This window comes from Palaemon carinicauda, chromosome 29 (assembly GCF_036898095.1).
Source record: "Palaemon carinicauda isolate YSFRI2023 chromosome 29, ASM3689809v2, whole genome shotgun sequence".
NCBI classification, from domain to species: domain Eukaryota; kingdom Metazoa; phylum Arthropoda; class Malacostraca; order Decapoda; family Palaemonidae; genus Palaemon; species Palaemon carinicauda.
Window position 1 is genome coordinate 65545026 of NC_090753.1, and position 24497 is coordinate 65569522.

General features: G+C 43.9%; 1 protein-coding gene across 6 annotated transcripts in view; it reads right to left on the reverse strand.

The window, feature by feature from the left end:
* Window positions 1–24497, reverse strand: part of LOC137622201 (palmitoyl-protein thioesterase ABHD10, mitochondrial-like) — a 242880-nt gene that overhangs the window by 5576 nt on the left and 212807 nt on the right. For all 6 annotated transcript variants that reach the window (XM_068352666.1, XM_068352662.1, XM_068352664.1 and 3 more), the window contains exons 4-5: window positions 20935–21079; window positions 15927–16214 (exon numbers count right to left, since the gene is read on the reverse strand). In XM_068352666.1, coding sequence (XP_068208767.1) covers window positions 15927–16214; window positions 20935–21079 — 433 coding nt within the window. The remainder of the gene's footprint in view (window positions 1–15926; window positions 16215–20934; window positions 21080–24497) is intronic.

A 24497-nucleotide genomic window follows, 5' to 3' on the forward strand; every position in this document is an offset into this window, starting at 1 on the left:
GTCGAGATGGTCACCCCCAATAGGAATGGCATTCCTCATCACCTACCACCTGTGGGAGGATGCCTACAGTGCCGCTGGCAGAGGTGGCAGCTGCATGTGCATGGGGCAGATCCCTGGACGGTCGAAGTGATCACCCTAGGGTATCGCTTCCCGTTCACTCAATTTCTCCCTTCTCTGACTCGGGATCAAGTGTATCTAAGCTTCTATGCGAAGGGATCCGCAAAGGAGCTGGCCCTCAGGGCCGAAGTCCAGACCATGCTACAGAAGGGCGCTCTCCAAAAGGTTGCGACAGGTCCCCAGGCTTCTACAGTTGAATTTTTCTGGTGAAAAAGGCAACTGGAGGCTGGAGACAAGTCATTGATCTCTCCCCTCTGAACAAGTTTGTTCAACAGATTCGGTTCAGCATGGAGACGGCAGACACAGTCACCCAAGTGGTTTGTTCAAGGGACTTCGTGTGCACACTGGATCTGAAGGACGCATACTTCTAGATCCCAATCCATCCGTCTTCAAGGAAGTATTCAAGATTCATACACGAGGAAAAGACATACCAGTTCAAGATTCTATGCTTCGTTCTCGCGACAGCTCCTCAGGTATTCACCAGTGTTCGCCCTAGTGTCATCTTGGGCTCACGGGAATGGTATCCGTCTTCTCAGATATTTGGATGACTGGCTGATCCTAGCAGACTCTGAGACTACCCTGCTTCGTCACCAGGACACACTTCTCAAGTTTTTGTCAGGACCTGGGGGTTCTGATATATCACGAGACGTTGTCATTGCAACCTTCACAGAGACTGGTATACCTCGGTATGATCATAAACACCATCCAAGAGTAAGTCTTCCCATCAGACAAAAGAGTACACAGATTGAAGGAAGTGGCCACACCCTTTCTCAGGAAAGAAGTTCTTCCAGCCTCTCGTTGGTTGAGTCTGTTAGGCCGTCTGACCTCTCTCATCTGTCTTGTTCCAAATGGCTGCCTCAGGATAAGATCCCTGCAGTGGCAGCTGAAGTCCGTGTGGAACCAACACTCTGATCCACCGGACACCCGAGTTCCTATAACTCAGGATCACGTGACGGATTTGAGTTGGTGGATGGTAACCGTAAACCTTTGACAAGGCCAGAATCTTCTCATTCCCCTCAAAGTTTGATGCTCTTCACAGATGCATCAAAAGAAGGGTGGGGGCTCACCTACTGCATCATACGATCTCCCGCCTTGGTCAGAGTCAGAAAGGTACCAGCACCTAAATCTTCTAGAGATGAGAGCAGCTTACCTAGCTCTTCATCAGTTCCAACAGTTGCCGGCAGGTCACTTTGTGGTGTTGATGAGCAACAACACTACAGTAGTGGCTTGCATAAACAAACAAGGCGGTACCTTTTCGCAGCCTTAATGCCATCTTGCAGTAAAGATCCTCAGATGGTCAGAAGAACATTCGGTGTCTGTATCAGCTCGATTCATTCCCGGTAAGAGGGACATGCTCGCGGACAATCTGAGCAGAGCGACTTGGATAGTAGGCTCTGAAAGGTCTTAGAATTGTCTGATAACCAACTAAGTCCAGACTTTGTGGGGTTCCCCGACTGTAGTCCTGTTCACAACATCTCTGAACAGCAAGCTTACGCTGTACTGTTCTCCAGGTCCAGACCCTCAGGCTCTATGGCAAGATGCATTCTAATAACAGTGGGACAACATCGACGTATACGCCTTTCTCCCGTTTTGTCTGATGAGAAGACTGCTCAACAAAACCAGTGCGTCCAAAGATCTAATGATGACCCTTGTAGCTCCGCTATGGAATCATGCCAAGTGGTTTCCAGATCTCCTGCAACTTCTAGTAGATATACCAAGAGAACTCCCTCACGACCAAATCTACTCAAAACAACCACACGCGAGCATCTTCCACAAGACCGTGCAGTCGCTTTGACTTCACGCATGGAGACTATCCAGCGTCTCCTCTCTCAGAAAGGCTTTTCACGAAAAGTTGCGGAGCAAATATCCAGATACTTGCACAGGTCCTCAGCCTTGGTCTACCCGGCAAAACGGAGAGTATTCTTTGGTTGGTGTCGTGGAAGGAATATCTCTCCAATTGATGCCACTATTCCAGTAATAGAGGAGTTCCTTGTATATCTTTGGGAGGAAAAGCTCCTTTCGGTATCGGCGGTGAAAGGCTATCGCTTAGCCTTAAGCCTAGCCTTTAAGCTGAAAGGAGTGGATATATCCTCTTCGTTGGAGCTTTCTTTACTCATACCGAATTATGAGATCATTTGCCCCCAATCAGAGATTAGGCCTCCTCCTTGGAATGTGGTTCGCGTCTTGAGATCCTTGAAAGGACCTCCCTATGACACATTACGCCATGCAACTGACCGAAATCTCACTTTGAAGATGGTGTTCTTGCTCACTTTAGCCTCGGCAAAGAGTCAGTGAACTTCATGGCCTCTCGTATGACATCGCCCATTCAAGGGGAAGGGGGAAGTGACACTCCGCTTCATCCCCGATTTTATTGCTGAGACTCAAAATCTAGAGGTGCTGGACCACAGATTCGGGCCCTTTCAGATTGTGAGTCTTCGTTCTGTAAGCAATAACTCAGAACAGTTGTTACTATGCCCAGTGAGGAGTTTGAGATACTATCTTAAACGCACTGCAGCAACACGGCCCAGACTAACACCTCTGTTTATTAGTTCAGGGAAGTAAAGAGGAGAATCACCAAAAACACGGTTTCCATCCCCAGCTAGATGCATCTATGAACAGTAAGAACTGTGGGGTAGGATCCTGAGGGGTGTTCCCGCTAACAGGTTCTCCTTGCACAGCCACCACAGGGGGTCTGATATCACCTCTTGAGGTATTCGCAGCAGGGTTGCACAATGGTCTGAGGCTTGTGACCACTGGGTCTTCAGAGCCCACTGCGCTGGTGCAATCTCCCGAGGGGAGCCAGTTTCTCTAACTGGGAGAGAAGACTTAACAACTTCTGCCACGTCTGGGCAGGCAGGTCTCCTTTCAGGAAAGTAGCTGTCAAAGTCCTGAATCTTGCAACTCTGACTGCATCAGGGAAGGCTTTGGCTTGCATTGAGTCTATGTCCATGACCAGATACCTGAGGGATTGGTTAGGGATAAGGCTAAACTTCTGGAGGTTTAACTGGATTACTAACTACTTGCACAGATCCAGTCGTAGGTCTCTGTGTTTCAGCACGAGAGCTCAAGATTTCGCCATGAGAAGCCAGTCGTCTAAGTATCTCATGCGCCCGATGCCAAATGGCATGAACCCGGACTGAGACAAGGACAAAGGCTGGTGAAGACCTGGGGCCTGTCGACAGGTCAAACCAGACCACCTGAACTGGAATAGCTTTTCTTGAAAGGGAAACCTTAGGAACTTCCTCAATGCAGGAGGGATAGGGATCTGAAAGTAAGCATCTTTCAGGTCTATTGTCAGAAGGTAGTCATTCTTCCTGATGGCCTGGAGAACGGAGGATGGAGTCTCCATCTTGCGCCTTGTCTACAAAATGAAGAGGTCTATGATGGGTCTCCAACCTGCCGTCAGCTTCTCTACCAGGAATAGATTCCTGGGGGAAGCCTGGAGAGTTGCAGAAGACTTCCTCTACTGCTTCTTTGCTAGGAGTAGGTCCAAGAGTCCGACCCAAAGTTCTGCCACCTTTGCCAAGTGCATTGAAGCCATCTCCCCTCCCCCCACTGGTGACAAGCCCTCCCTAGAGTAAACTTCTGCTGCCTCGTCCTCTTCGACTGGAGGGATGACCTCTCCGATGAAAGTCAAGCCTAGGATTCTGCTTCACAGGCTGTTGTCCGTCCGTGGGAGGGAGAAGGCGTCTCTGTAGAAGGGGTTGACTAAAGGTGAGTTTTTACTCTGTTTCTGAGGAATGGACAACCTCGGTGCCGCTGCTCTAATGACTACGGGACTTTGCTCCAGTCTCTCTAACTTCTTGATAGCCTTAGTCACATCCAAGGGCAGAAAGAGAGAAGGAGAGTTGGTGAGGTCAGAGTTCCTAAGAACTGTAGCGTCTCTTAGGGAAAAATGTCTAGAGCATTTCGCTAAGATAGTGTCACGCCTTTTTAGAAGACAATTTCCCCACAGTAAAATGCTTTGGTGGAGGAAGAACTCTATGGCTTTACCAGCAGATCTTGAGAGTTCCTTGAACTGATCCCGTACAGTCTTATCGTTGAGGTTCTTCAAAACGACAAAGGGAGAGAGTGCCCCAGACCAGTGGTCTATCCAAGAGCAGGTCTGAATGGGTGCCATGGCAGTTACCTCCATGTTTGCCAATTCAGGACCTAAAATCCTGGCTGATCAGTTCAGTAGCCTTTCCGCTGAAACTGAAGGTACTAAGTTGGCCACATTTGGATCAATGGGAAGAGGGGTCTAAAAAGTGTCATTATTAACAAAAGCATCAATGGCGCAGCAGAGGTAAAGGCGATAATTTCGATGATCTACTCGCTTTCAAATGAGTTTTCAGCAGCGGAGACTTTAGAGTTCAAAAACTTAAGTGTGTCCTTTGTCTGGTTGGAAAAGGCCACGCTAATCAGAAGTCTGGGGCTAGGAGACAGTGGGAAGATATTGTCAATGCCGCACCGTCTATTAGTGGTCTGCAGTAAGGGAGGCGCTCAATGCTGCGGCCTCAAAGCTTGTACTTGCTCGCGCCAATAGGTCACCTGAGAAATCATCAATAGTGATGATATCCCTGTGAGGACTTTTCTGTCTTAACAAAGCTTTTATCCTTCCTAAAACATCTTTCCTTTCCCTTTAATAGTAATGGGAAAAGGAGGCGGAGGAGTGCAAGTTGCTGCCATCTTAAGAGTGTTCATTTTTATACCTTGATCAGGAAACAAAGGAGTTAAATGTCTCTTTCAAAACTCATTCTACAAGGGGAGAGAGTTTCAGTACCTTTTGAACGCTTACAGCGAGGACCATGTCTGTGTCGTCTGCTGATTCGTTCTTCAACATCCAATGGAGAGGTGTTCCTCGGGAAGGGAGGAAATTTTCCTCACTCCATATCCGTTTCCTGTACGTGTACCTGTAAAGAATTTCCTAAAAAAGAGTAGCGTCATGAAGAACACTTATCCTAATAGTAATGATCGTCAAACCAAATGCAAGAACTGGGTTTGTCTCTAGTATAATACACGGTTCTTATTTGCTTAGGGTGAGGTTCTATCTCGTTTAAAAAACTCTGATGGAAATCTGCTTTTATGAGAAGATGGTTTATTACGTCCTCTAACATCCGATGGATGCATAGTTACATCCTCAGTATCTTCATGATGCGTAAGAATACTCTCATAATCAAGATGGCGGTGCGTTCAGTGACATCACGACGCTTAGGGGTAACAACTTGCTTGGACCTGTCAGCCTGCCTAGGCTGCGGGGGGTAACTTCGTGTACAGACAAGGTGGCACGTACAGTGATGTCATCCTGTTTAGATACGTCGGTACATGGAAGAATTTCTTAGCATGGCAGCAAGCCTTTCTTGTTAATACAAGTTGGAGACTGGTAATCAGGAACTTCCAATAAGGCTGCCTCAGAAGAAGGGAAATGACAGGCTCAAAAAGTCCTTCCAGGAATGAGAAGCTTTGACTGTTCTAATGGGAGACACTTCTAAAGGGAACATCTTATCTGCATAGTCTGAAAGATATAAGTCCCCACTCAGTACACTCGTGGAGGATGAGGGGGGATCTAGACATAAAAGTGTAATCTGGGATAGAAGCATCCAGTGGTTCTGGCTCAGGGAACATAGCAGCCATAGCCAGGGGATCCCAATAAAAGGTTTAATTTCATAATGCACATTACTAACACTAGGAGATAACATGTTAGTGAAATTGGGGCCATCGTCCATGACAGAAACCTCAAAGGGATCCTGACACGCAGAACTTGGTGGGGAGATAACTTTCGATGCCAAACTTATCTTTCATTTCTTCTCACAACTTACCAAAGGAGGAGGAGGAGGAGAGCAATCTCTCTTGGTTCGTTTCTTCTAACAAGAACGATATCTATCCCACTGGGGATGATGACCACTCCCTACAATACTCCACGGAAATTCCACCATACATCTTTTTCTTCGACATGACGGACATACTGGATGAGGATCCACTTCTACCCGCCTTATAAAGGTTCCACATGGGCGACCATTATGGTCCGGGAAGGAATGCATCAAATTTAACATATAGTAGTTGAAAAACACACACACAATCACAAATAATGAATACATAAGTGACAAGGAATTTCAAAGACACAAGCACAAGAAAAATAGGGGCGAAGAGCAGGTGATTGATAAGGTTGTCTGATCGTAGGAGTGAAGGCAGACACATCCAACTGCCTCCATGGTCGGAAGTGTTGTGGCTAAACACTGGATACAAGCATAACCCAGCATGACGCAATCTACCAATTTCTTTTTGATTGTATACCCGTAGAAAACAAAACCGGAGTAATTCCATTACATGCCTCAGAAGTTTGAACCCACGTAGAAATAACTGCTGATTTCTTTTTGATTACCTGGCCAAAGTAAACGAAACCAGAAGTAACACCATTATATGACTCAGAAGTTTGTTTCCACATAGGAATAAATCTAGATTAGGAATGAGAAATTAATTAGACTGCAAATTCTCATCCAACAAATTAATGAGATTCAGCAGTTGAAAACCAGAAAGAAAAACAATACTCAAAACAAGGCAAAATGAAAGAATAAAACATTTCTTCAAAATCAATTGATGAAATGGATTGATCAGCAAAAATCTTAAATCTTAAGGCTTTCTCTATAAGACAATTTTTTTTATGCAACTGACAAAAAGAGACAATGTTTTTCCCAAAGGTAAATTTGCTACCAAGAATCACACCTAAAATTTTAAGTCACAAAGTTAAAGAAACATTATCAATGCTAAAATGTGGATGTTGAGTAGCCACTGTCCTTGACCTACTTACAACCATACTTTGAGTTTTGTTAGTGTTTAACTTCATGCCCCAAACAAACTCAGTAACAAGTCCTGTGATTAGCTTCATTTATGATTTGCTCACAGTCTAATTCAGAGGCAAGTCTAATTCAGAGGCAAAGTCTAAAACTCTTAAGCCATGCTGATCAGTAGGAGCAACGGAATTTAGCCATTTCCTATGGTGAACATTAAAATCACCAGCAAAAACAAGAGGGCTTTCTATCATCATCTTTTTATCTTTGCCATTAAAGATAGAATCATCCAAGTATGGATTCTGGTAGATAGAAGATATGCCTGCCACAAACTTTTATTACCGGAATCTCATGATATCCACATTCATAGCAGGACTTATTAAAAGCAGGGTACTCGGTCCTACTTCTTCTAATAACATACTTTTTTTTTCCCATTTCTATGGGGGTAAGTACGGTTGCCTTCTATACACTGCAATTCCCTCTCCCCTAGGAACAGCATCCCTATATTTACTCTAAAGAATCCAAAATAGTAAACATATAGAATCTTCAATAAATATGAAAACCTAAACTTACCCTAATTTGGTTTGCATATTACCAGGTTCTAACAGATTTTCAAGGATTCTTTTCTGTTCCTATCATTCAATAAATCGAGACATTGCGTTGTGTTTAAATCATTATTTGACCAGGAATAAAAATATTCACATTTATTACTAACCTTAACTATTCATTGTAACATTTCCTATCCGGCAACCCAAAGTACAGTCCTATTTTACAAATGTCTGTCAGTAACGATATCTAACGTGCATGCATGCCCTTCAATATCACTAACATAACAAAACACTTATAAAACCTTGACTTAGCTTTTAATCCATGATGGTTAGAACTCTCTTGATGGTGTGTTAATCTTGCCCTCCCCCGTTTGAGATACCGGACCCGATTCGTAACAGAGCTATGTCGGTACTAACTCCTTCTAAGTTATATTACTCAAAGACGACTGAGGATCTACGCAGGCGCGACCCGCATTCGTCAAAACAAACACTAACAACTCGTTAACGATTGCTTAGAGTCAAACAACTATTTGATATATTTTGCCTTACAAAAACTTCGACAAAAAGAAATATTATATTATTACAAAATAATTCAATACAACAATTATAATTTACTACGCATCTCACATTGCATGTTCATAATATTTCCCTTACAAAATAAAAGATAAATGACTGTTTACTGGTCTTCATATACACTATCGTGATTTCATCGTAAGTCACGATAATCCCGTTTCAAACTTGCTTTCTTAAAACCTGTAATAAGGAGCTTGAGAAACCAAATTTTCTGAGCATAATAGACTATCATACCGTCTGGAGGCAACTGTTTGGTCTTGAATATTGGCATACAGTTCACGAATATTGCAATTCAGAATAATGATATTTTAATTATAAAATAAATTTTTGAATATACTTACCCGGTGAATATATAATAGCTGCAACTCTGTTGCTCGACAGACAAAAAACAGTAAAAACTCGCCAGCGATCGCTATACAGGTTGCGGGTGTGCCCACCAGCGCCAACTGTCGGCCAGATACCACTCTCGATGTAAACAAAGACTCAATTTCTTCTCATCCCACTGCGTCTCTATTGGGGAGGAAGGGAGGGTCGTTTAATTTATATATTCACCGGGTAAGTATATTCAAAAATTTATTTTATAATTAAGATATCATTTTTAAATATTTAACTTAGCCGGTGAATATATAATAGCTGATTCACACCCAAGGAGGTGGGTAGAGACCAGTTAAATATGTTTACATCGTATAAGCTAAGAGTTTTTATTTCATTTTGGAAGTTATCAATATAACAAAAACAAAATAAATAGGTACCTGGTAAGGAAGTCGACTTAGACGATTACTCTGCCTTGTAAGTACGTCTTCCTTACGGAGCCTCGCGCTCCTCTTAGGATGCTGACAGACCCCTAGGAGCTGAAGTATCAAGGGCTGCAACCCATACAACAGGACCTCATCAAACCCCTAATCTGGGCGCTCTCAAGAAATGACTTTGACCACCCGCCAAATCAACCAGGATGCGAAAGGCTTCTTAGCCTTCCGGACAACCCAAAAAACAACATTAAAACATTTCAAGAGACAGATTAAAAGGATATGGAATTAGGGAACTGTAGTGGTTGAGCCCACACCCACTACTGCACTCGCTGCTACGAATGGTCCCAGTGTGTAGCAGTTCTCGTAAAGAGACTGGACATCTTTCAAGTAAAATGACGCGAACACTGACTTGCTTCTCCAGTAGGTTGCGTCCATTATACTTTGCAGAGATCTATTTTGCTTAAAGGCCACGGAAGTTGCTACAGCTCTAACCTCGTGCGTCTTAACCTTAAGCAAAGATCGGTCTTCCTCACTCAGATGTGAATGAGCTTCTCGTATCAACAATCTGATAAAGTATGACAAAGCATTCTTTGACATAGGCAAGGATGGTTTCTTAACTGAACACCATAAAGCTTCAGATTGGCCTCGTAAAGGTTTAGTACGATCTAAGTAGAACTTAAGAGCTCTAACAGGGCATAAGACTCTTTCTAGTTCATTGCCTACGATCTCCGATAAGCTGGGAATATCGAAAGATTTAGGCCAAGGACGAGAAGGTAGCTCATTTTTGGCTAGAAAACCAAGTTGCAGCGAACAAGTAGCTTTTTCCGACGAAAATCCGATGTTCTTGCTGAAGGCATGAATCTCACTGACTCTTTTAGCCAAGGCTAAGCATACCAGGAAAAGAGTCTTAAGGGTGAGATCTTTCAGGGAGGCTGAATGTAAAGGCTCAAACCTGTCTGACATGAGGAATCTTAGGACCACGTCTAAATTCCACCCAGGAGTAGCCAAACGACGCTCCTTAGTGGTCTCGAAAGACTTAAGGAGGTCTTGCAGATCTTTATTGTTGGAAAGATCTAAGCCTCTATGCCGGAAGACCGATGCCAACATGCTTCTGTAGCCCTTGATAGTGGGAGCTGAAAGGGATCGTCCTTTTCTCAGGTATAAGAGAAAATCAGCTATTTGGGCTACAGAGGTACTGGTCGAGGATACAGAAACTGACTTGCACCAGTCTCGGAAGACTTCCCACTTCGATTGGTAGACTCTAATGGTAGACGCTCTCCTTGCTCTAGCAATCGCACTGGCTGCCTCCTTCGAAAAGCCTCTAGCTCTCGAGAGTCTTTCGATAGTCTGAAGGCAGTCAGACGAAGAGCGTGGAGGCTTTGGTGTACCTTCTTCACGTGTGGCTGACGTAGAAGGTCTACTCTTAGAGGAAGACTTCTGGGAACGTCTACTAACCATCGAAGTACCTCGGTGAACCATTCTCTCGCGGGCCAGAGGGGAGCAACTAACGTCAACCTTGTCCCTTCGTGAGAGGCGAACTTCTGCAGTACCTTGTTGACAATCTTGAATGGTGGGAATGCGTAAAGATCCAGATGTGACCAATCTAGGAGGAAGGCATCTATATGTATTGCTGCTGGGTCCGGGACTGGAGAGCAATAGATTGGAAGCCTCTTGGTCAGCGAGGTTGCAAAGAGATCTATGGTGGGTTGACCCCAAGTGGCCCAAAGTCTCTTGCACACATCCTTGTGGAGGGTCCATTCGGTTGGAATTACTTGACCTTTCCGACTGAGACAATCTGCTAGGACGTTCAAGTCGCCCTGGATGAACCTCGTTACTAGGGAGATGCCTCGACCTTTTGACCAGATGAGCAGGTCCCTTGCGATCTCGTACAACGTCAGTGAGTGGGTACCTCCCTGTTTGGAGATGTACGCCAAGGCCGTGGTGTTGTCCGAGTTTACTTCCACCACTCTGCCTCGAAGGAGATACTCGAAGCTTTTCAAGGCCAGATGAACTGCCAACAGCTCCTTGCAGTTGATATGCATGCTCCTCTGACTCGAGTTCCACATACCTGAGCATTCCCGATGCGTCCGAGAAGAGAACGTGGTTGGGTATCTGAACTGCCAGGGGAAGACCCTCTCTTAGGTTGATATTGTCCTTCCACCAAGTCAGACAAGACTTTATCTTTCCGGAAATCGGGATCGAGACCGCCTCTAGCGTCTTGTCCTTTTTCCAGTGAAAAGCCAGATGGAATTGAAGAGGACGGAGGTGTAGTCTTCCTAGTGATACAAATTGCTCCAGGGATGACAGCGTCCCTACCAGACTCATCCACCGCGTGACTGAGCAGCGTTCTTTCTTCAGCATCTTCTGGATGGAGAGCAGGGCTTGATCTATTCTGGGGGCCGACGGAAAAGCCCGAAAAGCTTGACTGTGAATCTCCATCCCTAAATACAGAATAGTTTGGGATGGGACCAGCTGCGACTTTTCCAAATTGACTAGGAGTCCCAATTCCTTGGTCAGATCTAGAGTCCACTTGAGATCCTTCAGACAGCGACGACTGGAAGAGGCTCTGAGAAGCCAGTCGTCCAAATAAAGGGAGGCTCGGATGTCCGATAAGTGGAGGAATTTCGCCACATTCCTCATCAGCCTCGTAAATACGAGAGGAGCTGTGCTTAGGCCAAAGCACAGGGCCCGAAACTGGTAAACCACATCTTCGAAGACGAATCTCAGAAAAGGTTGGGAGTCTGAGTGAATGGGGATGTGGAAGTAGGCGTCCCTTAGGTCTAGCGAGACCATCCAGTCTTCCTTTCTGACCGCTGCTAAGACTGACTTTGTGGTCTCCATGGAAAACTTCGTCTTTGTGACAAAGACATTCAGAGCACTGACGTCTAGCACCGGTCTCCAACCTCGTGTCTTCTTTGATACTAGGAAGAGACGGTTGTAAAACCCCGGTGATTGAAGGTCCGAGACTTTGACCACCGCTCCCTTCTCTAGCAAAAGAGACACTTCCAGTTTCAGGGCTTGTCTCTTTTCTTCCTCTCTGTACCTGGGAGAGAGATCGATGGGGGACGTCGCTAGAGGGGGTTTGCGTACAAAAGGGATTTTGTACCCCTCTCTGAGTAACCTTACAGATTGTTGATCTGCGCCTCTCCTCTCCCAGGCTTGCCAGAAGTTCTTGAGTCTGGCTCCTACTGCTGTCTGAAGTTGCGGGCAGTCAGACTCTGCCCTTAGAGGACTTGGATCCTTTCCTCTTCCCTCGCTTCCCTTCGGCACGAGCACCTCCTCTGCTGGAGGCTCTGCCACGAAAGGGCGGAATAAAACGAGACGCTGGAGTGTCTATCCTCGGTCTAGCAGACAATGTAGGCAAAGGGGGAGCTTTGCGAGCCGAGGACGCAACTAGATCGTGGGTGTCCTTCTGAACCAAAGACAAGGCAATATCCTTAACCAAGACTTCAGGAAACAGGTACTTGGAAAGGGGAGCAAAGAGTAGCTCAGATCTTTGGCATGGCGTCACTCCAGCAGACAGGAAAGAACATAGAGACTCTCGCTTCTTCAGGACTCAGGACGTGAATGAGGCGGCAAGCTCGTTGGACCCATCACGGACGGCCTTGTCCATGCAGGACATAATGAGCAAGGAAACATCCTTATCTGCAGAAGAGATTTTCCTACTCAGGGCTCCTAAACACCAGTCTAGGAAGTTAAAGACTTCGAAAGCCCTAAATATACCTTTAAGAAGGTGGTCCAGGTCCGATGGTGACCAACAAATCTTCGAGCGTCTCATGGCAAGGCGGCGGGGAGAGTCTACAAGACTTGAGAAGTCGCCCTGGGCAGAGGCAGGAACTCCCAAGCCGAGAACTTCTCCCGTTGCATACCAGACGCTCGATCTAGACGAGAGTTTAGATGGGGGAAAGGCAAAAGCTGTCTTTCCTAAACTCTTCTTGGTCTCTAACCAATCTCCCAACAGCCGCAAAGCTCTCTTGGATGAGCGAGAGAGAACGAGTTTAGTAAAGGCAGGTACGGTAGCAGGCACGCCTAATACAAACTCCGACGGCGGCGAACGAGGAGCCACAGAAACAAAGTGGTCAGGGAACAACTCCTTAAATACAGCCATGACTTTTCTAAAGTCCAAGGATGGTTGAGTTGCCTTAGGCTCATCAAGTTCTGAAGGTTGATCCTCTTGTGGTTCAGCAACGTCCTCATCTGATGAGGAAACGGCAAAGGAGTGGGCAACGTTTGACTCGCCGAGTCCGGTCGCACTGGTGCATGCGTGACGGAGCCGGACGCAGCGTCATGGAACTGCTGCACAGTCTGGGAACTGTCAACAACCATGGTTGCGCGAGGACGCACAGCGTCCACCCGAGACTGCTTAGACCGTCTGGGTTGTGCAGTCAACATCATACCGGGTTGCGGAGGTTGACGCACCGCGTCAAAACAAGTCACCTCTGATGGTTGATGAACGTCCTGAATGTCAACAACCACCTCCGTGCGTCGCCTAACGTCAACGTGCGGCTGGCAACCCGTACTGGGTCGCATGGGTGGAGGTACTACCCCAACTGGTTGACGCGAGAAAGCTACCTCAACGTCAACAGGACGCACAACAGACCGCTTGGATGGTTGTTGGCCAGAAGGTTCAGCAGCAACCTTCTCCGCATTGAAGTCCTCCATCAAGGACGCAAGCTTGGACTGCATGTCCTGCAGCAATACCCATTTAGGGTCAACGGAAGCAGGTGCGGCAACAGACGGGGTGAGCGACTGAGGCGGGACAGCTTTGCCTCTCTTAGGCGGCGAGCAGTCATCAGATGACGGCAACGAGTCCGAACTGTCCCAGTGGCTACAACCGGGACGTTGGACTTGTCCTGAAGGGACCGACTTACGCTTCAAAGGTCGGGAGACCTTGGTCCAAGGTTTCTTACGAGAAAAACCTTCGGACGACGAGGTAAAAATGGGCTCTCTCGTCTTACGTTGGTAGGGGCGATCTTGGGGAGATACGCCTGATACCATAGAGGGAACGTCTGTTCGCTGATCAAGGCCTCTCGAACCCATGAGTCGTACGACATTGCTTCTCCCCTGGGCTTGGGAGCTTGCAAGAGGTCCCGGACTAGGAGGACGACAGGCACGAACAGACGAACCCTCAAGCGCAACACTGTTCACAACACTTTGAGAAACACTAGGCACTTTAACACTTTCCACCGTGGCACTTTGGCACTTTAGTTCCTTTACGTCCGCCATGAGTTGATTGCGGTCACTTGCAAGGGCCTCAACTCTCTCCCCCAAGGCATGGATAGCACGCATCATGTCTTGCATCGACGGTTCCTGAGTGCTAGGAGGGGGGTTAGGAACAACCACTACAGGGGAAGGATTAGGATCAGGGGCATGTGGAGAGGAAAAATCTACCGACCTAGAAGAACTTCTCCTTACCCTATCTCTCTCTAGTCTGCGTGTATATTTCTCAAATTCGAGAAAATCGAATTCCGAAAGGCCCACGCATTCCTCACACCGATCTTCCAATTGACAGGTTTTACCCCGACAATTGGAACAAACGGTGTGAGGGTCGAGAGAAGCCTTTGGAAGACGCCTATGACAGTCCCTAGCATTACATTTTCTGAACTTGGGAACTTGTGAAAGGTCAGCCATTTTGAATTAGTCAAGGGAAAATTCCAAAAAACGATCTAAGTCATCAACAATTAATCCGATCCAAAAAAGAGTTCAAGGATTTATTTGAAGAAAAACACCTGTACTGCGAAAGCTCAAACCAATTTAAAGTACTTCACCAAATATGATGTGAAAAAACTCCAGGTTCAACAGCGAGTAAAGTACGTCTTGTCGACACGTCGACAGAGAAGAAATTGAGTCTTTGTTTACATCGAGAGTGGTATCTGGCCGACAGTTGGCGCTGGTGGGCACACCCGCAACCTGTATAGCGATCGCTGGCGAGTTTTTACTGTTTTTTGTCTGTCGAGCAACAGAGTTGCAGCTATTATATATTCACCGGCTAAGTTAAATATTTAAAATTTTCTGCAAGTTTGAACTTTAGAAGTTCAACCGATTCAATTACCTGACTATGAGGATCATTCCACAATCTGGTCATGGCTGGAATAAAACTTCTAGAATACTGTGTAGCATTGAGTCTCATGACGGAGAAGGCATGACTATTAGAATTAATTGCATACCTAGTATTACGAACAGGATGGTACTGTTCTGGAAGATCTGAATGTAAAGGATGATCAGAATTATGAAAAATCTTATGCAACATGCATAAAGAATAAACTGAACAATGGTGCCAGAAATTAATATCTATATCAGGAACAAGAAATTTAATAGACAGCAAATTTTGTCCAACAAATCAAGATGAAAGCCAGCAGCTGATGACCAGATTTACAGTATCATTTAATAAATGTTTCAAGACACAAGACTGCTATATATTTCAATTTTGCAACCACGAATATGACTAGCAGCTCCAAATACTCTCATCATGCCTTATTTAAAGGAAAAGAATTTCTGTAAGTAATTTACATTTAAATGTATGCATGGTTGCTTGTGCATAAAGTATATACGATAGAGTTAAAATATATGGAAATGGATTGGCGATTCCCTCAGCTTCAGTATTTTATAAGGATAGCTGGCCAGCAGAGGGAGGGGTAATGTTAACAGTTCTGATCATTCTCATGAACTTTGTGGAATAGGCAGATCACTATGCAAACAAGTTTTTCTATGTAAAATTCTTAAATCCTTATGTTTTTTACCAGTGATGAATTGAAAGCTAGGAGTCGATTGAACATCATCATCGCTGTTGAAGCTAACAGTTACTTCATTTCATATTGAAAAATAACTGAATTATAACAAGTTGTACTTTGTCTGTACTCTTTTACCTTATTTTCAAAGGTAAGGACCAAACAAATTCCCAAAAACTACCACACAGAATCACAGACACGATACATACAGATTAAATAGAAACAACCTCAAGAACATCTTACTGTAGGAATAATGTAAACCATGAAGCGGGAAAAGCCATAGGGAAACCGCAGTTAAAGAACAAAGAAATGTTAGAATTTTAAAGTAATCATGTAACATCACCCGTGTTGAATAATGTATCCCATGACTAAGGTAGATTTGAAAAATGCATCTATATAACAAAACTAAAAGACAAAGAAATCATTACGTCGCAAGCAACATACCTGTACACCATGAACTATCCTGACAGGACACTTCACATCCAAAGAATCTGCTTCTAGTGGCAATGCATGCTTTTTCATGTCATCGAATTGTGCTTTCCTAAGAGGGAATGACCCATAATCTGGATTATAGAGAGGTACCACGCCACCTTCTTCAAACTTCTTCAGGCTTTTTTCATCCAACTGACTACGGAGTACTTTTTCATATCTGGTGTGGAAGTTTATTGCAGGGGCAATCATCAAGATAGTTTTAAACTTCTCAGGGTGTTTTTGTGCTACAATAGTTGATATCTAGTAGGGAGATGAAATGCATTTTGTTAATGTTTGATGAGCAAGCTTGTGCTGGAAAAATAATGATCAGTAAGTTTTTTTAAAAATTTAACACATGGGACAGGTTTCCCTAGATGCTCTGGTCTGAATTAACTAAGATTTCTTTACAGCTAGTTCCTTTACTGCTTATCCATTAAAAATGATATTTTAATTATAAAATAAATTTTTGAATATACTTACCCGGTGAATATATAGCTGCAATTCTGTTGCTCGACAGACAAACTCTACGGAAAAAACTCGCCAGCGATCGCTACACAGGTTGCGGGTGTGCCCAACAGCGCCATCTGTCGACCAGATACCCAGCTCTTATGTAAACAAAGACTCAATTTTCTCCTCGTCCCACTGCGTCTCTATGCATGCTCCTCTGACTCGAGTTCCACAGTCCTGAGCATTCCCGACCGTCTAGTGTCGCGCCCCAGCCCACGTCCGGTGCGTCCGAGAAGAGAACGTGGTTGGGAGTCTGAACAGCCAGGGGAAGACCCTCTCTTAGGTTGATATTGTCCTTCCACCAAGTCAGACAAGACTTTATCTTTTCGGAAACCGGGATCGAGACCGCTTCTAGCGTCTTGTCCTTTTTCCAGTGAAAAGCTAGATGGTATTGAAGAGGACGGAGGTGTAGTCTTCCTAGTGACACAAATTGTTCCACGGATGACAGCGTCCCTACCAGACTCATCCACAGCCTGACTGAGCAGCGTTCCTTCTTCAGCATCTTCTGGATGGATAGCAGGGCTTGCTCTATTCTGGGGGCTGATCGTCTTGTTGTTCAGCAACGTCCTCATCAGAGGGTTCCTCATCCGAAAACTGATGAGGAAACGGCAACGGAGTGGGCAACGTCTGGCTCGCTGAGTCCGGTCGCACTGGTGCATGCGTGACGGAGCCGGACGCAACATCATGGAACTGCTGCACAGTCTGTGAACTGTCAACAACCATGGGTGCGCGAGGAAGCACAGCGTCAACCCGAGACTGTCTAGACCGTCTGGGTTGTGCAGTCAACACCCTACCGGGTTGCTGAGGTTGACGCACTGCGTCAAAACAAGTCACCTCTGCTGGTTGTTGAACGTTCTGAACGTCAACAACCACCTCCGAGCGTCGCTTAACGTCAACATGCGGCTGGCAACCCACACTGGGTCGCATCGGTGGAGGAACCACCTCAACTGGCAGACGCGAGAAGGTTACCTCAGCGTCAACAGGGCGCACAACCGACCGGTTGGAAGGTTGTTGGCCAGAAGGTTCGGCAGCAACCTTCTCCGCATTAAAGTCCTCTATCAAGGACGCAAGCTTGGACTGCATGTCTTGCAGCAAAGCCCATTTAGGGTCTACGGGAGCAGGTGCGGCAACAGACGGGGTTAGCGACTGAGGCGGTACCGCTTTCCATCCCTGAAAGCCTTGTTTATGCATTACATAATTGTACAGCAAAACTTCAAAGGCTCGAAAACAGCTGTGAAGTTGACCTGTAAAAAACTTGGAGCGTCTCCTGGCCAGGCGCCAGGGAGAGTCTACGAGATTTGAGAAGTCTATCTGGGCAGAGGCATGAACTCCCAAGCCGAGAACTTCTCTCGTGTCATATCAGACTCTCGCTCTATAAGCCAGTTTAAAAGAAGGGAAAGCAAAGGCTGTATCCCCCAAACTCCTCCTGGTGATAAACCAGTCGCCTAGCCAACGTAAAGCTCTCTAGGAGAGCGAGAGAGCACTAGCTTAAAAACAACGGCTTCGAAGTAGCTAGGCCTAGTGTAAGCTCTGACGTTTAGGCGAACGAGGAGCAGCAGTTACAAAAAGATCTGGACAAAGATCCTTAAAAAAAAAAAAATCATCATGATTTAATTAAAGTCCATAGGGGGCTAAGCAGCTTTAGGCTCCTCTCCATCTGACAGAGTCCTCAAGGGAATATCAGTAGGAGGGGGAACAGCAACTTCCTCATCTACAGGAACCTTGTCCGATAAAAGCTGAGTCTCAAGCAAGGGAGAGACCTACCGTGGTGGCAATGCTTTACAAGCAGAGTCCACACTCACTGGTGCATTAGTAGCGGACCAGAACGCAACGTCATGTAACTGCTTGACAGTCTGTGAACTGTCAACAACTGAACTGTCAACCACAACAGGTGCGTGAGGACGCACAGCGTCCACTCGAGACTGCTTTGACTGCCTAGACTGAGCAGTCAAAACAACTCTAGAATGCGGAGGTTGACGCACAGCGTCAAAACAAGTCAACTCCGATTGTTAGCGAACGTCTTGAACGTCAACAGGAGCATCAGCAAGTGGCCTAACGTCCAAATGCGGCTGAAAATCCACACGAGACCGCATCGAGTGTGGTTCTAAACAACCTGACTGACGTGACTTAGCTACGCCAACGTCAACAGGAAGCACAAAGGAATGTTAGGTTGGCTGAAAGCCAGGATATCGATGAGATAAACGGCTAGACTCAACGGACTAATCGGCAGAATAGTCTTCCATAAGGGAGGCAAGCATATTCTGCATGTCTTGCCATACAACCCATTAAGGATCAACGGAAATGGTTGTGGTAAGAGACGAGGGTAACGTCTGTGACCGCAACACTTTGCCAACAAAAAAGACTCTCGGAGTCTGTGTTACGCTTTTGTTAGGCGGCGAGCAGTTATCCGATGACTGCATAGGGTCAGAGCTGTCCTAATGGCTGTAACCAGGACGCTGGACCTGTCCTGAAAGGACTGACTTTCGCTTAAGGGCTTCGAAACCTTGTGACAGGTTTCTATGCGAAAAGCCTTCGGATGACGAGGAGAAAAAACGTCTCTCTCGTCTTATGGTAGGGGAGATCTTGGTAAGATACACCCGATACCATAGAGGGAAACGTCTGTTCGTTGATCAAGGCCTCTCGAACCCATAAGTCGTTCGACATTACTTCTCCCCTGGGCTTGGGAGCTTGCAAGAGGTCCCGGACTAGGTGAACGACAGGCACGAACAGACGAACCCTCGGACGCAACACTGTAACACTTTGCACATATCACTTTATCACTTCGATTTTCTGTTTTGCACTTATTTCACTGAAATCGAAACTTTTACTGATTTCTACCTGAAACACGCAATTCTACCCTTCATTAAAAGGTAGTAATTGCAAAATCAGTCGTATAATGCAAGCTCATTAATACCAGCAAAAAACAGAAAACATATTTTAAGATAAAAAATTCAGTGGCTGGGAAAGAGACTAAACACTAGTTCATATAAACTACGTTTTCAATCTCTCACCGCACATAGCCTGGGGACGAGAATAAAAAACTAAAAACGTTTTATCCTTCCTCCCCGTACAGAGACTAGGGACGAGAGTAACTCGAGAACAACGTTACCCGCTTGAACGGAACGTTTTCTCTCCTCTCTCTCCCTCCGTCTCTATCTCTCTCTCTCTTTCTCTCTTGATTTCGCACCTAAGAGAAGAGCCCAATTATATTTCGTCAAAAAAAACATGTTATTTGACTAAAGGAAAAAACTGAAAGGTTTTTCAAATAAAAAGTTCCTTTAAAATAGAATTTAAAACATTTAAGCTAAGAAAGAATGAACAAAACGTCAGAATCGATTTACTCTTACTGCAAAGTGAAACCGTGATACACTCTCTCTCTATCGTAACGATAGAGCGCATGTTGAACGTCCTGAACGTCAACAACTGCGTAGCATAAATAAACTAAACGTTAGTTCATCTTTGAAAACAGTACGAAGACTATCAAAGAAATTCTTTCATAAAATATTACATTTAAAAAGTTTTAAATCCTTAGCTCTTTAAAAGCTATTTACGATATAAAGGGCTCAACGTTGATTAACTTCGGTTTCCAAGTTAGGACCGCCTACTCTCAGGAAAGGTCGCATAAAACAAAACATTAAAATTTATTTTTATATATTTATAATAAATGGAAAGTTAATCGAAGAGGCCTAATAAAGGCGGAGAGATATAAAATATATAGAGGAAAATCTATAAATAATTTATAACGTGATAAGATAATTACTAAAAGCCTAAACACACTTCCGTCTAAGGGAAGGGTCGGCCATTTAAAAGTGAAAGAAAGTCCATACTCTCTTTGTCACCATAATTAAATCTATCCAAAACGAGTTCAAGATTTAAGATGAAGATAAAACACCTGCATTGCGAAAGCTCAAAACCAGAATATAGTACTTCACCAATATGATGTGAAAAACTCCAGTTTAGCAACAGCGAGTAAAGTACGTCTTGTCGACACGACAGAGAGAAAATTGAGTCTTTGTTTACATAAGAGCTGGGTATCTGGTCGACAGATGGCGCTGTTGGGCACACCCGCAACCTGTGTAGCGATCGCTGGCGAGTTTTTTCCGTAGAGTTTGTCTGTCGAGCAACAGAGTTGCAGCTATATATTCACCGGCTAAGTTAAATATTTAAAAACTTACAGCTACATTACAAGCATTATTTAAACTATTTCTTATATTTATTTTCCATTTCCTAACATAATAAAATAAAGTAAAGCTATTTAACTTGAAACTAAGATTATAACCAGCTTTTATTACATTAGAAGTAAATTTAAGTAATTTTAATGGTAAAATAATAGCTGTGTTCATAAGCTATATTACTGTACATTGGCACTGACAAATTTTAGGAACCCCTAAAATATCAGGGAGCCCAATTTTCATCTTCAGAACCACAATTGTTTGTCGCCTGTAAAAGCCTACGAAAGGAGGAGATACCTTACCCAGCCACCCATTGAGGAACCTACAACCAATTGTGGTCCTTCGGTAACTCTCTGCAAAATTTCTGTGGCATCTTGAACCCAGTGATGAAACGTGACTTGCGTCACTTCCACACCTTCGCTTTCACCCAAACCAGAAGGATCGTACCTGTAAGAAGAGTGTAATTAGAGATTGTTTTCACAAGTTATTATAATCATTATTACTTGCTAAGCTACAACCCTAGTCGAAAAGCGGGATGCTATAAGCCCAGGGGCTCCAACAGGGAAAATAGCTCAGTGAAGAAAGGAAACTAAGAAAAATAAAATATTTTAAGAAGAGCAACAAGATTAAAATAAATATCTCCTATATCAACTATAAACACTTTACCAACCAAGAGGAAGAGAAATAAGATAGAATAGTATGCTCAAGTGTACCCTCAGGCAAGAGAACTCTAACCAAAAAGACATTGGAAGACCATGGTACAGAGGCTATGGCACTATCCAAGATTAAAGACCAACAATGGTTTGATTTTAGAGTGTCCTTCTCCTAGAAGAGCTGCTTACCATAGCTAAAGACACTCTTCTAGCCTTACAAAGAGAAAAGTTGCCACTGAACAATTACAGTGAAGTAAGAAGAATTGTTTGGTAATCTCAGTGTTGTCCTGTGTATTAGGACAGAGGAGAATGTGTAAAGAATAGGCCAGGCTATTCTGTGTGTGTGTGTGTGTGTGTGTGTGTGTGTGTGTGTGTGTGTGTGTGTGTGTGTGTGTGTGTGTGTGTGTGTGTGTGTGTGTGTGTGTGTAGGCAAAGGGAAAATTAACTGTAAGCAGAAAGAAGAATCCGATGTAGTACTGTCTGGCCAATCAAAAAACCCCATAACTCTAGTGGTAGTAGCTCACAGATACCAAAAAATTAGCTTTCCTGTAAGATAAGACTTTTCACAAAAGGAAAAGTAATTTCATGTCTCACAGATACCAAAAAATTAGCCTTCCTGTAATTAGAGATTGTTTTCACTAAAGGAAAAGTAATTTCATGTCTCACAGATACCCAAAATTTACTTTCCTGTAAGATGAGTCTGTTTTCACAAAAGGAAAATTAATTTCATGTCTCACAGATACCACAAAATTTGTTTTCCTGTAAGCTGAGACTGTTTTCACAAAAGGAAAGTAATTTAATATGTCACAGATACAACAAAAATTAGCTTTACTGTAAGAAGAGACTGTTTTCACAAAAGGAAAAGTAATTTCATGTCTCACAGATACCAAAAAAATTGCTTTCATGTAAGATGAGACTGTTGTCACAAAAGGAAAAGTAATTTCATGTCTCACAGATACCAAAAAAATTGCTTTCATGTAAGATGAGACTGTTTTCACAAAAGGAAAAGTAATTTCATGTCTCATAGACGCAAAGAATCTGCTTTAACCTGAACTTGAATGCTGTCCAACCAATTATGTTCACTTTAATACCTTTTTTATATTCAACAAATAAGTGCTCAACAGCTGTGAGAGAAAACTGACTGGTAGCCATAATCAACTGATTAAGATTATTAAACTGATGTTGCAACAAGAATGGTCACTGATGATGACATGCAATCACTATCAAAGAAGCTAAATGTTACAGTTTTCTTCATAAATTACCTTACACAGACTTTAACTTTGGTCTAAAGTGGGTGACACCATATTTAGAATCACAACAATAAATGAATGTTGAATGTTTGTATCTTTAGAATACACATGTATGGTCTGACGACCTGACTGGAATCACTAATGGTAATTGCAACATAAAATAAGTTACAGAAGCTGGAGAGAGCAAGCTTGTAATAAGGGAGCTGCTTTTCCTAAAAAGTGGGTGCACCTACGGGATAAAGAGCTGTTGGAAAGACCCTTTGGTAATGGCAACAGTGCTCCTTCATATGAAAAATTAAAGATGAATCCTCCTTTTACAAGGATAAATATTCTACACCATTCTCATACCATACTTGTCAATACTCTTCACTTAAAAAAAGAGGAGATTTTCAGCACTGAGATTTTGCGCACATTTATTTTGAAGTACTTGATGTTTACACAGTACCAAGAGTTATATAGAGCTTCTTTAACTGTAACTGGATTTGCTTAGTTTTGATTTTTGTAATAAAAGGTAATAAAATGATATTTTAATTATAAAATAAATTTTTGAATATACTTACCCGGTGAATATATAATAGCTGCAACTCTGCGGCTCGACAGAAAACACACTCAAAAAACTCGCGAGCGATCGCTATGAAGGTTGCGGGTGTGCCCACCAGCGCCAACTGTCGGCCAGATACCACTCTTGTATGTAAACAAAACCTTCAATTCTTCTCGTCCCGCTGTGTCTCTATTGGGGAGGAAGGGAGGGTCATTTAATTTATATATTCACCGGGTAAGTATATTCAAAAATTTATTTTATAATTAAAATATCATTTTTAAATATTTAACTTACCCGGTGAATATATAATAGCTGATTCACACCCAAGGAGGTGGGTAGAGACCAGAGTTAATTATGTTTACAGCGTATAAGCTAAGAGTTTTTTCATTTTGACAGTTATCAATATAACAAAACCAAAATAAATAGGTACCTGGTAAGGAAGTTGACTTAGACGATTACTCTGCCTTGTAAGTCTGTCTTCCTCACGGAGCCCAGCGATCCTCTTAGGATGCTGACAGACTCCCAGGAGCTGAAGTATCAAGGGCTGCAACCCATACAACAGGACCTCATCAAACCCCTAATCTGGGCGCTCTCAAGAAATGACTTTGACCACCCGCCAAATCAACCAGGATGCGAAAGGCTTCTTAGCCTTCCGAACAACCCATAAAACAATATTAAAAACATTTCAAGAGACAGATTAAAAGGATATTGGAATTAGGGAAGTGTAGTGGTAGAACCCTCACCCACTACTGCACTCGCTGCAACGAATGGACCCAGTGTGTAGCAGTCCTCGTAAAGAGTCTGGACATCTTTTAAGTCAAATGACATGAACACTGACTTGTTTCTCCAAAAAGTCGCGTCCATAATACTTTGCAGAGATTTATTTTGCTTGAAGGCCACGGAGGTTGCTATATCTCTAACTTCGTGCGTCTTAACCTTAAGCAAACATCGGTCTTTCTCATTGAAGTGAGAATGAGCTTCTCGTATTAAAAAAATCTGATAAAATATGACAAAGAATTCTTTGACATAGGCAATGAAGGTTTCTTAACTGAGCACCATAATGCCTCAGATTTCCCTCGTAATGACTTAGTACGAGGTAAATCGAACTTAAGAGCTCTAACAGGACATAATACTCTTTCCAGTTCGTTGCCTACGATATCTGATAAGCAAGGAATATCAAAAGATTTAGGCCAAGGACGAGAAGGCAGTTAATTTTTGGCCAGGAAACCAAGTTGAAGTGAACAAGTGGCTTTTTTCTGTAGAAAAGCCGATGTTCTTACTGAAGGCATGAAGTTCACTGACCCTTTTAGCCGAAGCCAAGCACACTAGGAAAAGTGTCTTGAGGGTGAGATCCTTCAGGGAGGCTGAATGTAATGGCTCAAACCTGTCTGACATGAGGAACCTTAGGACCACGTCTAAGT